At 45.4% G+C, this 16,548-nt stretch overlaps 1 protein-coding gene across 1 annotated transcript in view; it reads left to right on the forward strand.

Moving 5' to 3' along the window:
* Nucleotides 1-16,548, forward strand: part of GALM (galactose mutarotase) — a 52,590-nt gene that overhangs the window by 8,366 nt on the left and 27,676 nt on the right. The window contains exons 2-4 of the mRNA XM_059405480.1: nucleotides 2,545-2,699; nucleotides 7,138-7,344; nucleotides 13,065-13,146. Coding sequence (XP_059261463.1) covers nucleotides 2,545-2,699; nucleotides 7,138-7,344; nucleotides 13,065-13,146 — 444 coding nt within the window. The remainder of the gene's footprint in view (nucleotides 1-2,544; nucleotides 2,700-7,137; nucleotides 7,345-13,064; nucleotides 13,147-16,548) is intronic.

Below are 16,548 nucleotides of genomic sequence, written 5' to 3' on the forward strand. Positions count from 1 at the left end.
AGACTGATGTGGGACTCGATCTCAGGACGCTGGGATCATGACCTGAGTCGAAGGCAGCCGCTTAACCAACTGAGCCACCCAGGTGTCCCGCATGGACAGATCTTAAGGTATTTGATAAATGAGATCCTGCAAAGTCATATGCACTGTACAGTTCTCTTTATATAAATACTGCATTTGTGTATTTGTATGTGTTTCTCTATAGTTAATTTAAACAAAACAAAACAAAACAAAAAAACTAGAAGTGTATATGCCAGACTGTTCGCAGTGGTTGTCACTGGGAGGAAGAGTTAAGGCACGAAAGAGGGAGTTTCACGTTTTACTCTTTTTTTTTTTTTTTAAAGATTTTATTTATTTATTTATTTGTCAGAGATAGAACGCGAGCGAAAGCGAGCACAGGCAGACAGAGTGGAAGGCAGAGTCAGAGGGAGAAGCAGGCTCCCCGTGGAGCAAGGAGCCCGATGTGGGACTCGATCCCAGGACGCTGGGATCATGACCTGAGCCGAAGGCAGCTGCTTAACCAACTGAGCCACCCAGGCGTCCCTACTCTTTTTTTTTTTGAAGATTTATTTAATTATTTGAGAGAGAAGGAGGGCAGGGGGGTCGAGGGGGACAAAGGGAGAGAGAGAACCTCAAGCAGACTCCTTACTGAGCATGGAGGCTGACATGGGGCTCCATCTCACAACCCTGAGATCATGACCTGAACCGAAATCAGGAGTCAGACACCTAACCGGCTGAGCCACCCAGGTGCCCCTTTCATGCTTTACTCTTTGTTAAGGTTGCCAGATTTGGTGAATAAAAATACGGGACACCTGATTAAATTTGAAATTCAGATAAATAACAGATAGGTTTTTAAAACTTTTTCTTTTAAGATTTTATTTATTTATTTGACAGACAGAGATCACAAGTAGGCAGAGAAGCAGGCACAGAGAGAGGAGGAGGCAGGCTCCTCGTGGAACAGAGAGCCTGATACGGGGCTGGATCCCAGGACCCTGGGATCATGACCCGAGCCGAAGGCAGAGGCTTTAACCCACTGAGCCACCCAGGTGCCCCGGTTTTTAAAACTTTTTGAAAAGTTTTTATTTATTCATCTATTTAAGTAATCTCTACAATCTCTACCCAACATGGGCTTATAACATAAGCATATTAACAGTAGTTCTCTCTAGTGGTGAGATTGGGATGATTTAAATTTCTTGGGGCACCTGGATGTCTCAGTCAGTTGCTCATGTGACTCTTGGTTTTGACCCCACGGTCAAGAGTTGCATGCTCTTCTGACTGAGCCAGGCTGGCACCCTAACAAATGGTTTTTAAGTGTTAAGTATGTGTCATGTATAATAATAATATGTATGTACTTATATTAAAAATTATTTATTATTTATCTGAAATTGAGACTCAGCTGGGTGTCCTGTATTACATCTGACACGCTGCCTCTCTATATTTGTTTAATGCTCTTTAAAGGATAGTTTCATGACATAATTTTATTATTCTAAAAAAGTAAAAAGAGAAAACAATACTTCTTGAGACAACACAAAAATATGATTTTTAGTTAAGGAAGTTGATTGGCCTAGAAAATAGCAAATTACAAAGCAGCACTTAAATCAAGACTCCATTTTTTTTTTAGATTTTATTCATTTATTTAACAGCGATCACAAGTAGGCAGAGAGGCAGGCAGAGAGAGAGGGGGAAGCAGGCTCCCCGCTGAGCAGAGAGCCTGATGCAGGGCTCGCTCCCAGGACCCTGGGACCATGACCTGAACCGAAGGCAGAGGCTTTAACCCACTGAGCCACCCATGCACCCCTCAAGACTCCATTTTTATAAAAAGGAGAAGAAAAGCACAGGTCCACATGTACTAAAAGGCAGGAGTATATACATAAGAACTTTATTTTAATTTTTTTCAAAGATTTTATTTATTTGAGAGAGTGAGAGAGGAGAGAAGGTCAGAGGGAGAAGCAGACTCCACATGGAGCTGGGAGGCCAATGCAGGACTCAATCCCGGGACTCTGGGATAATGACCTGATAGAAGGTAGGCGCCTAACCAACTGAGCCACCCAGGCACCCTCTACATTAGAATATTAACAGGAGGTCTCTCTCTAGTTATGAGATTGGGATGATTTAAATTTCTTGGGGCGCCTGGATGTCTCGGTCTGTTGTGCATCTGACTCTTGGTTTTGGCTTGGTTGTGATCTTATGAGTCTTGAGATCAAGCCCCAAGTGGGGTTCTGTGCTCATCGAGGAGTCTACTTAAGACTCTCTCTCCCTCTTCTTCTCTGCCCCTCCCCAAGTAAATAAATCGTTGGGAAAAAAAAAAAGATTTCTTTTTTTGTGCTTTATAAAGTTCTTTTACAATGTTTATAAAGAACATGCATTACTTTCGGAAAGGGAAAGTGTCATGTGTAAAGAATATCACTCTCTGTGCTCCTCTGAGGAGCTGCGTAGGTCCAAGTTGTTGCTACTTTCAGCTGCTCTCAGAAGAAGTTGGTGGGCAGCACCGTGAGCCTCACCTTTGGCTTCCAGTTTTAAACAACACTTTCATCTCATGTCCTGCAGGTTACCTCCAAAAGCAGCCCTACTTTGGAGCCGTGGTTGGCCGGGTGGCCAACCGAATTGCCAAAGGAACATTCACATTGGATGGGAAGGAGTATAAGCTGCCCATTAACAATGGACCCAACAGTCTGCATGGAGGAGTCAGAGGATTTGATAAGGTAAGTCAGGGGCACCGGACAGGGTCTCCACCTTCGCACATACCATATGTTCGCCAGGCTCATCCTAGGCCCTATAGCAAATGTGTGGGGAGATGATACAGGAAAGAGGCCGATCCAGGGGCTCGGGGGAGCAGGGGTGCTGGCCCTGTTCCAGGACCCATCCTTCTGTAGCTCATCAGACTGTAAGAGGCAGGGGAGCCCTTAGAGAAAGGCTGACAGCTCTTGACTTGGGAAAAACAGGGCATGATTTTCTCCTGGTGTTGGGATCAGGAAGTCCAGTGGACCTTGGGCACAACGGAAAAGTGGCTTAAAAATAATACCTGTCAAGGGGCGCCTGGGTGGCTCAGTGGGTTAGGCCTCTGCCTTCGGCTCAGGTCACGATCTCAGGGTCCTGGGATCCAACCCCATATCCAGCTCTCTGCTCAGCAGGGAACCTGCTTCCCCCGTCTCTCTGCCTGCCTCTCTGCCTACTTGTGATCTCTCTGTCAAATATATAAATAAAATCTTTTTAAAAATATACCTCTCAAATAAATAAGTAAATAAATAAATAAAAATAATACCTGCCACTTACTGCACAGGTTTTGTACGTCTTCTGTCTCATGCTTGCAAGAACCCTGCGTTATCATCAAACGAGAAATCTGAGGGTGTAAAAGACCACATAACTCCTAGGTTGTGCGGCCCAGCCTGCCAGCCCTCATTTCTACACTGTAACCGCTGGTGTAGGCGTCCCCCGTCCAATACACACCCCTGAAAGTGCCGCTACGCCCCCTTTCCCCACAGTGTGGTGCCACATCCAGGTGTAGCTTCTACTGAAGTGCCTCATTCCTCAGAATCATCTCAGATTCTCTGCCAGTTGCCTCTTTCCACGTTAAAACTCCCATTCCCCGGGGCGCCTGGGTGGCTCTGCTGGTTAAGCAACCGCCTTCGGCTCACGTCATGATCTGAGTCCCGGGATCAGGTCCCACATCGGGCTCCCTGCTCAGCAGGGAGTCTGCTTCTCCCTCTGACCCTCCCCTCTCATGCTCTTTCTCTCTCTCAAATAAATAAAAAAATCTTTAAAAAAAAAAAACAAAAAAAAATTAAAAAACTCCCATTCCCCAAGTGAATCTCTGGGAAAACAAGATTAGGACAGTAAACTGATCAAACAGCTTCTCCCTGAAGTAGAAACGCGTACTGGCCTGCTTCCTACCTGTGTGGGGCTCTGAGGGTTAACCCCCAGCGACTCTCTTACTAGTCTAATTTCAAGGAGATAATTTTGGTCGCTAACTCTCCTTTAAATTATATCCCCCAGAAAATACTAGAATATGTATGGTGGTTAAAGAGCACTGCTTCTTCCTTCCTGCCTCTCACTGCCCCCTGTCCCATTGAAGGAAGTTGGTCACTCTCTTGCCCAACTTCCCATCTGTGGTCCAGAACCACACTGTCCCATCTCTTCCCTGTTCCTCCGTGAATGGATTCCTCACCCCCAGAAGGCATGAAGGCAAGGGGTAGCCTCCGTCCTGGCAGTAGCAGGGCAGAGGGGCTCTGGAATATGGCAGGCCTGTGGGCAAAGCCCAAGCAGAGGGAGTTAGGCCCAACTCTGTTCCTCTTCCCTCTCTCCCACTGTAGCGTTTTCTGTGGTGTGGCTTCACATGCGTGCCCTGTAAAAACACAGCGAGATAGTGAGTATATACACCTCCTTCAGGGCTCTGTGCCTACTGAGTCCCTTCTATGAACCAGTAGAGTCCCTCTACTATAGTGAGGGAGCCAGACCCTTGGATAAACAGCCATTCTAGGGAACCAGCCCCCGACTGTGGATGCCAGTGGTGTGCTGTAGGAACCCTGGTGGACAGATTGAGAGGAACTGCGGAGGTAGGATTTGAATCACCCTCGAAGAAAGAATAGCATTTCATTTAGTAAGTAGGTCCTGGAAAAAATGGCTGTGCAGAAGCCCAGGGAGGGTGGGAGAAGGAACTTGGAATGTTACCCTGGAGATACTGAAAGCTTCTGAACTATAAGCTTTCCCTGCAGTAACAGGAGCCATATCAGATGAACTATTTCCAGCTGTATTCGTCTCAACAATTACTGAATAAATAGCTCGTTTGTAGATATGCCTTTTTCTGTTTATATCAACGCACTTTTTAAAAAGATGAACTTTGAATCATCTGACAGAATTGGAAATGGTATATAAGGAGGCCTAGAGATGCAAACGTGGAAATTTTTCAGGAAATTTGTGAAGTGCAGGGTCAGGGATATTCTCCTGGGAATAGGAATTGTGTTTTCCACGAAATTATACTGATCTGATAACATTTCTTTATGCAAAAAACTTTCCACGTGTTCTTTCTCTAAAGGACAAAAACTAGGTAGCAAGTGAAGAATGTTTTATTTCGGATATTTTATTCCTAAAATTTTCCATTTAGGGGATTCTTTTCTCCTTTTTTAATCATGCATATAACCGGCTTTATATTTTAAGTGTCTTGGAAGTTCAACATTTCTAGGAGATAACTAGGGTGTAAAATTAATTTTTTACTAAGGTCAGTGAGTTTGTTTCAGACACCAGCTGCGTTCACCATAGGTAAAGGCAGAGACCTTTGCTCCTGCTGGGCTCCCCTTCCTGTAAACGTGGGATTGCTCAACATCAGTGAGAAGGATCCAGGCCAGGAGCAGGTGGGCAGAGCCTGGGCTCAAAGGCTATTCCCGTGGCCCACAGAAATTATTATCTTTCAAGTCTATTCGGAATGACAGTGTTTTGCCTCAACTCTCCTGTTGAAAAAAGGATATTCAAACAAAACATTTACTGAAATGAAGATGTGGATGGTGTAGACTACCAGGCAAGAGTTTGAATCCTAGTTCTGTCACTAATGACGTGTATGACTTTAAACAAGATTTTTTTTTACCCCTTTAAACAATGGACATGGGGTACCTGGGTGGCTCTGTCAGTTAAGCATCTGACTCTTGGTTTCAGCTCAGGACGTGATCTCAGGGTCCTGGGATTGAGCTCTGCATTGGGCTCCATGCTCGGCCCGGAGACTGCTTGAGACTCTCTCCCTCTCCCTCTTTCTCTGCTCGTGCATGTGTGCTCTCTCTTTCTCCATGAGTATAATAAATCTTAAAAAAAAAAAAAAGAAAAGAAAAGAAGAGTTTTAAACAATGAGCATGAAGTATGATAAAGCATGAAAAGGTTCTAGTCAAACCCCCTGAATATGGGATGTAGAAGTGGGCAAGGTAACACCACAGAACTCAGTTTGCTCATCTGTAAAATGGGATCATGGTATTAGTTGGAGCCATTTGAAATGGCCAGTGTTCAACTGTTTTGACCTACAAAGTTGGTCATTTCGTAAAGCACCAAGTCAGTGACTGTTGAGAACCAAACAAATGGATGTCTCCTGTCAGCAAAGACCTCTTGACTAGTGACCTCAAGGGCTCCCCAAAGAGACTGGGGCTCTCTGGACAGGATGTCTTCTGATCGCAGAGAATAAGGAAAAAAGCTCAGGATCAGACTGCTGTCTTCCCAGCTGGAAGAAGCTGGGGAAAACCGTGTGTTCTTTCTGAGCCCAGCTCTCTCTCATCATTAAATGAAGATAATGGTGCCCACATTGAGCCAGCTCTGAGACAGATAAGAGAGTGTCTGTGAAGTCCCTAGCAAAGTGTCTTGGCTCTAGTCACGGGCGCTTAATAATTCCTGGCTGTCCCTCCCTGTAGGGGACTCTCAAGGCCTCTAAGCCAAAGGTGAGAGAAAGCACTATGTGAATCAAAAGATTCCTAGTTCCAAAAGCAAAAAATTCTAGAAAACTTTTCTTCCTATTTTTCTTGCCACCCCTAAAACCATATTTTCTAGAATGAGAAGAAGACGTCAAGATCGTTTTTTCAACCCCTTTATGGCAGGGACTGATGCCCGACATCACACAGTGAGCTAGGAACAAACCTGGCCCTCAAATCAGGACTCCTGGTGCGTGGGCAGAACTCTTCCTAACAGAACAAGTGCCTTCTTATTTGCTTGGAACTCTGCCCAGGGAATATAGAGAATCTTGGAGTGTTTTTTATAAATATCCGTAAATAGTACTTCCCTGGGAAAGAGGGCCGTATTTATTAAGGTCATTTTTTAATACCACCAGCAGATAATGCCATATGACATTTCTCAGAATGGGACACCGAGATAGGAAAAAAGCTTTTAAAAAAGGAAAAGAGGAAAATAGTGTCGACACATACATATAAGTTTTGGGAGAAAGAGTATGGGAAATATGAGTAGGTAAAGAGAAGGGAAAAATGTTTCTCTCAAAATCTACTTTTTTTGTATACAACAAAATTTTAGAATAACTAAAATCCAAGCTGTTATTCAAACATCTTGAAGATCATATAACCATTTCTCTTCCTAGAATTCGCTAGCTTTAAATATTGGAACATGGCCTTCAGGTTGAGATTGCAATGACTTAACAGCTTTGAAAACTTTTTTTTCTAGGTCCTCTGGACCCCTCAGGTGCTGTCAAATGGCGTCCAGTTCTCGAGGGTCAGTCCAGATGGTGAGGAAGGCTACCCTGGGGAGTTGAAAGTCTGGGTGACGTACACGCTGGATGGTGGGGAGCTTATGATCAACTACCGAGCCCAGGCCAGTCGGACCACACCGGTCAATCTGACCAACCATTCTTATTTCAACCTGGCAGGCCAGGTAAGTGGACTCACCTCTGCCTCTGCCCTCCTGCCATGTGCTTTGTGGCAGGAGCTGTGGCCAGAGACACCAACCCAGGACGGAATTACTCTTGCAATGGGGCGGGGGGTCAACCCTGGGGATGAGGAAAAATGGCTGGCAGAGCCGCTGACTCACAGTAGGTGCTCAACAAATGGAAGTTATAGAGAAAATTAGAATGAGTACATTGTATTACCCGGAGAATTAACCCTTTCCCACGTGTCCAGACAAGCAACTAGCTATTTCAAGAACTCCCTCTCATCTCTCTGTAACAGGAGCTTCTGTTTGCTTCCTCATTCCACTCTTACCCCTCGAAATTTCCAGTTAAGGCACTTTTCCATCCTTGGAACTTTAAATTTTTTTTTTTAAGATTTTATTTATTTATTTGACAGACAGAGATCACAAGTAGGCTGAGAGGCAGGCAGAGAGAGACAGGAGGAAGCAGGCTCCCTGCTGAGCAGACAGCCCGATGTGGGGCTCGATCCCAGGACCTTAGGATCATGACCGGAGCCGAAGGCAGAGGCTTTAACCCACTGAGCCACCCCGGTGCCCCCATCCTTGGAACTTTAAAAATGGGCTTGGCTCAGCCCCTTCAGACATGCTGCTAACTTTGTGTTCTCCAGCGTGCAGCCCACCCGAAGAGTGCTGGAGAGACACTCCCCACCCCTCAGGTAATCCCCTCTACGCTACCTGATTCCTTCCTAATGGTACTACTTGAGCTCGTCCAGGAGGCTGTTACATGAGGCAGAGTAGAAAGTGTCGCTAAGCTCTGTGGACTCTATTACTTCCTCTTCATCTGAAAAGCCATCATTGTCTACCATACTTGAATCACTTTGGCGTGATTTCCTACCACAAGATGATGTTCACAGCCAACTAGTAATATCTTGCATTTTTACACTCTTTTAGGAGTCTGCTGACGATGTGCTGCTTTTTTTTTTCTAGGATCTTTCCAAATAGCACGAATTAATTGGTTCTTATGTAATTTCCAAAGTTCTCCCCTTAAAAATAAGAAAGAGGATTCTAAACTTGTCTATCTCTTATCCTCAGAAACTTCCACCGTCCTCCTTAAGATCTTAAACTCTGGGGCGCGTGGGTGGCTCAGTCGTTACGCGTCTGCCTTCAGCTCAGGTCATGATCCCAGAGTCCTGGGATCGAGCCCCACATCGGGCTCCCTGCTTCTCCTTCTCTGTCGGCCAGTTCCCCTGGTAGTGCGCGCACGCGTGAGCAGTCTCTCTCTCCCTCTCTCTCTCTCAAATAAATAAATAAGACCTTAAAAAAACCAAAAACAAACCAAAACCTGAAACCCAAACAAATATGCCCAGCCCTAAGAGACTCTGCAATAATGTGCATAAAGACCCTACTTTTTATAATAAGTTTGCAAAGAAACTTGACAGAAATAGAACAAAATATTAGTGTTTTTTTCATAGGTAGTAGATTGTGGTGAGTTTTCACTGTTTTCCACATTTTTATATACTTAGGACATCCTATTTTATACTCTAAAGAAATAGATTTGGAAATGGAAATTATGCATTGAATATGTAAGTATCTGCCGATGTGTTCCAGTTAAGGAGACAGAATGGGGATGCGGGTTCACTGAGGCTCTGTCCATTTACCAGGCAGGAGGACCCTCCCAGATCACAGACCGCCCTCCACAGTGTTAACCCCCTTCTGTATACTGTCTTAATGAGTGCAGCTGGAATCCACAGCCAGGATGGGAGGGGGCCAGAGAGTGGGTGGCCACTCTCCGGGCCTGGGGCCCAGGGGCCCAGGGGCCTTTGCAGCTTTGGAATATCTCTTACCCTACTCAGGAAACCATTATTATGTGTCTTCAGCCTGCCCCAGGGAAATAACTCAAAACGTGATTATTTAAAGTGGTCAGCTCATCTTGTGCATTTTCTTGTTGCTTGTTTATTTGTTTCTTAGTTTAATAAGCAGTGTGTTTGCATTACAAGGCGCCAAATTCTGACTCATCACTTCTGAGTTTTGGTGGCCTGGGGGGAGGACAGAACTGTGTGGGTTTTTTTCCTTTTTTTTTTTAAAGATTTTTTATTCAGTTATTTGACAGACAGAGATCACAGGTAGGCAGAGCGGCAGGCAGAGAGAGAGGAGGAAGCAGGCCCCCGCCGAGCAGAGAGCCCGATGCGGGGCTGGATCCCAGGACCCCGGGATCATGACCTGAGCTGAAGGCAGAGGCTTTAACCCACAGAGCCACCCAGGTGCCCCAGAGAACTGTGTTTTTCAAAGAATGGAAAAGGTATATAGGTTGTAAGTTGTTTGGGCTTTGTTATTGTTCCTTCCTTATCTAACCCCAAACTGGGCCATCATGTAAGAAATAGGGAAGCAGCCTGGGGGAATTTGAGATGAAAGGCAATAGTGGGGTTCCAGTGTGACTGGGGAGATATGTCAGCAAGGACCCGGGTTCTTCCATCTTTCCATTCTGCCTCTTCACAGTGTTTTGGGTCTTGTCTTCAGGCTCATCGTCTCCTGGTCACAACATGGTTGCGGCCGGTCCGGGAATCACATCTTCATACAGTCACACCCCAAGGCTAAAAAGGACCTATTCCCTTTGTTCATATCTCTAATATTCCATTTTTAAGAGCAAACAACACTTTCCCTGAAGCTCCCCAGTTGACTTTGCCTTCCATTTCATGAACCCAGAAGTGTGTCCCATGCCCTGCTTAATCCAGTACCAGCAAGGGAACTGGACCACCATGATGGGCTTAAGCCAGTCAAAATTCACATGGTAGGATTAGGGAGGGCATCCTTTCCCTGAGCATATGGCCTAGCACAGGACAAATCTACAAGTCAGCGCCCTGCCAGGGGTAAAGGAGGGTGCCCGTAAGGGGGTTGCTGTGGCTTTGGGGCAGTACGCGAGTGTCCGTGCTCTCCTGCTAGAGGTGAGCAGAGCTGAATGAAGGCGGTGGTGGTGCAAGGCCTGAAGAGGTCTGTAAAGCCCCGGGCAGGCCACAGAAAGCTCTATAAATGATTAATGCTCTGAAGTAGTAGCCGCTGACCAAAGCTAACCAAAATCAACAGTGAACCTAGAGATGACTTCAAGAGCTGTTGGTGGTGGGTCAGCCTTCCTTGCCAGGTTTCCGTCGACCTAGAAAGGAAATGAATCCAGCTGGAATATTCCACCAGAGTGGACTGTTGCATTATTCCAGGTCAGAAGAATGATAAAATGAAGCCTGCTTCCCTTTCATAAAGGAACGTACGTGCCGCTTGGTTACCCGAAGCCCATTAAGGGAGTGGCTCTCTCATAAATGTTCCTTTCTTTCTCCCCCTACCAGGTTTCTTCCTAAGTTCTCAGACGCATCCGTTTATTTGGTGCGTGGTTGAATCATTTTCTTCCTGCCCTAACGCTACAAAACAAACAGAAAAGGGAAATTCCTAAGCAGTTTTATTCATAATAATAAAAACTGGAAACAAGCAGAAGTCCACGAAATATTCCTACAGTGGAATACTACTCAACCTCGGACTGAGCACTGAGCAGACGGAGCCAAGAAAAGAGTCCTCAGTTCTCTTCCCTCATCTCTGCTCCCCTCAGGCCCAGAGGCCCCTTCAGTGCTGGCAGGAGCCCCGAAGCACAAGGGGATGGGAACGGGGGACCCCACCAGGAGGGACCCCTTCTAGTCTAGGGCTGCTCTAGGTGGGGGGCAGACACCTCCCATTTTGGACCTGCTTTCTCAGGTCAGAACAGACCAAATGAATGACTAAGGTAGAGACCATGGGTGCAGAGGAGAGGCCTCTGCCCTGCCCTTGGCTCCTGTGCGTTATTAGGGCGTTGGGCAGAATTCCTGGCTCTTCCCACTAGATGCTGGTAGCATTACCGACCCCAGTCATGACCATCAAAAATGTCTCCAAGAACACTGTCCAGTTTTGCCCTATGACAAAACCATCTCCCGTAGAGAAGCCCTAGTCTCGCTTATTTTTGAACATTCGCCAAGCAGAAGCCCTCTCCCGGTTCCCCGTCCATGTCTTCTGCTTGAAGCTTAAAAATAGACTATTAAAATATAATCCTTTTTATCAGAAACCTGTGCGTGTCTTTTCCAATTTGCAAGCAGCTCAACACAGCTCTACTACACTGTTCTTCGCAAGAACCCTGGAAAAGGTGGAAAAAGAGCATCGTTGGCCCAGTTTTACCCTGAAAGACAAGAGATTCTAGGTTAAGGGACTTCCCTGAGGCCACTTGTTGAGAGCTGGAGCTAGATCCTGGGCCTTCTGGCTACTGACCCATCTTTTTTTTTTTTTTTTTAAAGATTTTATTTATTTATTTGACAGAGATCACAAGTAGGCAGAGAGGCAGGCGGGCGGGCGGTGGGGGAGCAGGCTCCCCACTGAGCAGAGAGCCCGATGCGGGGCTCAATCCTAGGACCCTGAGATCATGACCTGAGCCAAAGGCAGAGGCTTTAACCCACTGAGCCACCCAGTGCCCCTACTGACCCGTCTTTGACTCCTGGGGGAGGCAGGCTACATCTTTATTATTTATTTATTTATTTTTAAAGATTTTATTTATTTATTTGACAGAGAGAGAGCACAAGCTGGGGGGAGGCAGAGGGAGAAGCAGGCTCCTCACCGAGCAGGGAGCCCGATGCAGGACTCAGTCCCAGGACCCTGAGTTCATGCCCTGACCGGAAGGCAGATGTTTAACGGTCTGAGCCACCCACACGCCCAGGCTGCATCTTTAATGGAAGAGATGGGCGAGCTCTCAAAAGCAGGAAGCCCAGGTCTGACTCCCAGGCTTTTGTCATGTGGTCATGTGGTACAGAGTAGGTCCTCTGGGTGGGAGCCAGGCCAGAGAAGGAGAAAAAATACTCCACCTCCAAGCCTCGAGGCGAAGCGTTGGCCATCCAGCACTTGGGTGTTTCAGGTCAACAACTCTGGCTCTTCTGTTTGCATGTGGGGAGAGTGGGAGCAACCCCTCTGCTAATAAGTCAAAGTTGAAGAGTCTTTCAAACCACCGATGTCTCTCTGACTCTGCACACTCGTAATTCCAGTTAGGAAAGAAGATGCGTGCTGGGGTCACCCATGAAAACGTCTTCCAAATGCATCAGTTGCTATGTTGAGGACCTATCTACCTACACTTAAATGAACGTAGTAATCATCGCCATAAGTCAAATGGGAATTCTAAAGTGTTTGTCAGTGCCTGAAAACATTTCTGCAAGGAAGTTAAAAAGCAAAAATACCTGGCGCCTGGGTGGCTCAGTTGGTTGAGCGACTGCCTTTAGCTCAGGTCATGGTCATGATCCCAGACTTCCAGGATCAAGTCCCACATCGGGCTCCCAGCTCCTTGGGGAGTCGGCTTCTCCCTCTGACCTTCTTCTCTCTCATGCTCTCTCTCACTCATTCTCTCTCAGATAAACAAATAAATAAATAAATCTTAAAAAAAATTTTTAAAAAAGGCAAAAATACCTGGGGCACTTGGGTGGCTCAGGCGGTTAAGTGACCAACTCTGGATTTCCATTCAGGTCGTGATCTCAGGGTCGTGGGATCAAGCCCTACATGGGGCGCCTCACTGAGCATGGAACCTGCTTGGCCTTCTCTCTCCCTCTGCCTCTGCCCTTCCCCCCTCCTCACTCCTCCTTCCCCCTAGCTCAAATGCTCTTTCTCTCTCAAATAAGTAAATAAATCTTTTTTAAAAAGAGCAAAAAGACAAAATAAGACTAAACATTAGATCTCTTCTTTCTCTACCTCTTTCCCAGGGTTCTCCAAACATATACAACCACGAAATCACTATAGAAGCTGATGCCTTTTTGCCCGTGGATGAAACCCTGATTCCTACAGGTTGGTGAACTCCAGCTATTTTTATGGGAATGCAGAGCTGCCCTGTGATTGGGAGATAACTGAAACCTCATTTCCCTCAATTTATTTTCTCTGTTGGCCTGCCAGAATGCCTATAATTACCATGATGAATCGTTTATGTTGGTTAAGGTTGGTGACCATATAATTAAACACCCAAGCCAGGACACTTTTGAGAGGGAAAAGGGATGCTGTTAATAATTAAGCTGGGGCAAAAGGGCAGTTCTAAGCAAACTGGGTCAGACGGCCATCCTAGCTGAGCCTTAGATGGCAAGAGTTTCTGTTAATATGTAAATCAGCTACTTCTTAGCACTTCAGCAGAGCTTAATTTACCTGAGCATTACCTCACCAGTGCAGGACTCCGACAAAACACAACAGTCGTTTTTTATCAAGGAGGAAAGGTCGTACACTGGGCAAGATCAAAGCGTCTGTCACCTCTGAGACAGAGTTGGGGGGATGGGGTAGCATGGAGAGTCCAGAGTATCAAAAGGAAAGGTGAGGTGTCACCAAACTCAAACCTTACAGGTGTGTGTGTGTATGATGCACCTCCTAGCTTAACTGGATTGAGATCATCTTGGTTATTATTATTTGTGATCAAAACTATCTTAGTTCAAATAAGCAAATCTATAGCCCCATAGAGAAAGTAGATTAGGAGGTTGCCAGGGGCTGAGGACAAAGGCGAATGGAGATTGACAATTGGTACAAGATTTTGGGGTGTAGGGTGATGAAAAGATTCTGGAATTAGATAGTGGTGATGGTAATATCCTGTAAATACACTGAACACCTGTAAATACACTAAACACTACTGAACTGTGCACTTTAAAAAGGTGAATTTTGTGGTATATGGATTATATCTCAATTAGAAAGAAAGAAAGGAAGGAAGTAGAGAGAGAGAGAGGGAGAGAGGGAGGAGGGGAGGAAGGGAGGAAGGAACACACAAACATGGCTCCTACCTTGTCTCCAGGATTAAGTGGTGTAGATTTGTATTAGATCACAAGTGCGCCGCCATCTGCCTCCAGGAATGGATGACTGCAAGATGGCGGGCGGGGGTGCCGTTACTTGTGGCAGCTTGTAGAAATTCACTTGAGGTGATAAACCCAAAGCAGTAGTTAAATATTCTTATTAGGATTTCATTAAAATCAGGGCTGAGGTAAGTGTAGAAGGCTTAGTCAAAGAAAACCAAAGTAAACAAAAGTAGAGGATGAAGGGAAAGAAGAGCAGAAATCCAGAACCATGCAGACATTTTTTGCATTAGTTTTTCTTCCCCTGGGAAGAAGGGCTGCCGCCCGCTACCCCTTGGCTGGCCAAGATCTCCTGCCTGTGTCTGACAGAGACCTAGAGGTGTTATGTCAGAGCCCTTTTGTCAGGGCACTAATATCCTGTGGTCCACTGTCTAGATATCCATTCCGAGCTCCACAAAAGGGCACTAGTATCCTGTGGTCCACTCTCTAAATATCCATTCTGAGCTCCAGCATTCCATCAGCCTGTCTGCTGGTAGCTACTTGTGGAAGGTCAGGAAGCCCTTTCCCCTTGTTCCCACTCCCTGGAAGGGTGCTACTAACTTACTTGTCTCCTCTGTTGATGAAGAGCTTAGATGACAGAATGAACACTTTGAAGCCAAGGCCACCATCAGAAGGAAATAATCAAGTTTTACATCACCACTAATAAGATGTCTTGTATCTTCCTTATATGATGTACTAGAAAAGCACATCATCTGTGTCATAGTCTATCAGAAATGCCTAACCTCATTCCATTCAGGGGAAGGCATTGTGTGAACCCAACTGAGGGACAGTCTACAAAATAATTAACCAGTACTCTTCAGGAGTGTCCAGGTCATGAAAGACAAAGCAAGACTCAAGAATGGTCACAGAAGAGACTGAGATACGGACAACTAAATGCAGTAGGAGATCCTGGACTGGATCCTGAGCCAGAAAGGGGGCGATAGTGGGAACGCTGGTGAAATTCTACTGATGCATGTAGTTAATAGTATTGAACCAATGTTAATTTCTTTATTGTGATCATTTTACCATGGTTATCTATGATGTTAACATTGGGTAAAGGACAGGTATACAGAGATGTGCTTTTTTTTTTTTTAAGGTTTTATTTATTCATTTGACAGAGATCACAAGTAGGCAGAGAGGCAGGCAGAGAGAGAGAGGGAAGCAAGCTCCCCACTAAGCAGAGAGCCCTACATGGAGCTCGATCCCAGGACCCTGAGATTATGACCTGAGCCTAAGGCAGAGGCTTAACCGACTGAGCCACCCAGGCGTCCCCCGCCTCCTTTTTTAAGATTTTATTTTTAAGAAATCTCTATCCTCACCGTGGGGCTCAGACTCACAACCCTGAGGTCAAGAGTCCCACACTCTACTGACTGAGCCAGACAGGCACCCCCAGAGATGTACTATTTTTATAACCTCTCTGAAGTCTAAAATTATTTCAAACTAAAAACATTTTTTTAGGGGGTGCCTGGGTGGCTTAGTGGGTTAAGCCTCTGCCTTCCGCCCAGGTCAAGATCTCAGGGTCCTATGATCAAGGCCCTCATGGGGCTCTGCTCAGCAGGGAGCCTGCTTCCCCTGCTCTCTCTTTCTGCCTGCCTCTCTGCCCACTTGTGATCTCAGTCTGTCAAATAAAGAAATAAAACCTTTTAAAAACAAAACAAAACAAAACATTTTTTTAAAAAGCCTAGATCTCCAAGTAGGATATTGTTTTAATTTTCCTGGGCACCTGCCTTACTTTATAGGCAAGGGCTTTTTAATTTTGGCCTTTTAAAAATAATGGGGTTGCATTTATGGCCACTAATTCAAAATTTTTATGAGAAAAATGGTAAGAATGTGAGCATACGAAGCCGCAACTTCCAGGAACAGCAGGAGTTAGAAACCCATAACTGTAGGAACTACAGAGCTAATTAGAATAATAATGAGAAATCAAGATAAACGGATTAAGAATTTTTGCATTGCAGTTTTCCTCCTCCAAGGCTGGGTTTAAAGGCTTTTACATTTGTCTTGGTAACATGTGTCATCTTCTGATATTTATGTGACTCAACGTGAGGATGAGTAAGCTTGCCCATCCTGTCCTAGATGCTGCGGGATTGCATTGGAACTCTGTCTTGCGAACTCCAAGGGGGAAATGGTGGTGGCTCCTGTTTTGCGACTGATAAGGGAGAAAATGAATTCAGTAGCTTCTAGGTGGAGGTGATGGAATTAGTGTATATTTATTTGTGTATACTTATAAAATCTTATGCTGTCCTGTTGCATTTTGATCAGACGAAAAATCACAAAAATGCATAATTCATGCCATGTAAAGATTATTTGTCACGATGGTGAGAGAAAATTGTGGCAAAGCACTGCAGAGCTTAACATGTCATCCAATGGAATGTTGAAAACTCGT

The sequence above is a fragment of the Mustela nigripes genome, chromosome 7, assembly GCF_022355385.1.
Source record: "Mustela nigripes isolate SB6536 chromosome 7, MUSNIG.SB6536, whole genome shotgun sequence".
Taxonomy (NCBI): Eukaryota; Metazoa; Chordata; class Mammalia; order Carnivora; family Mustelidae; genus Mustela; species Mustela nigripes.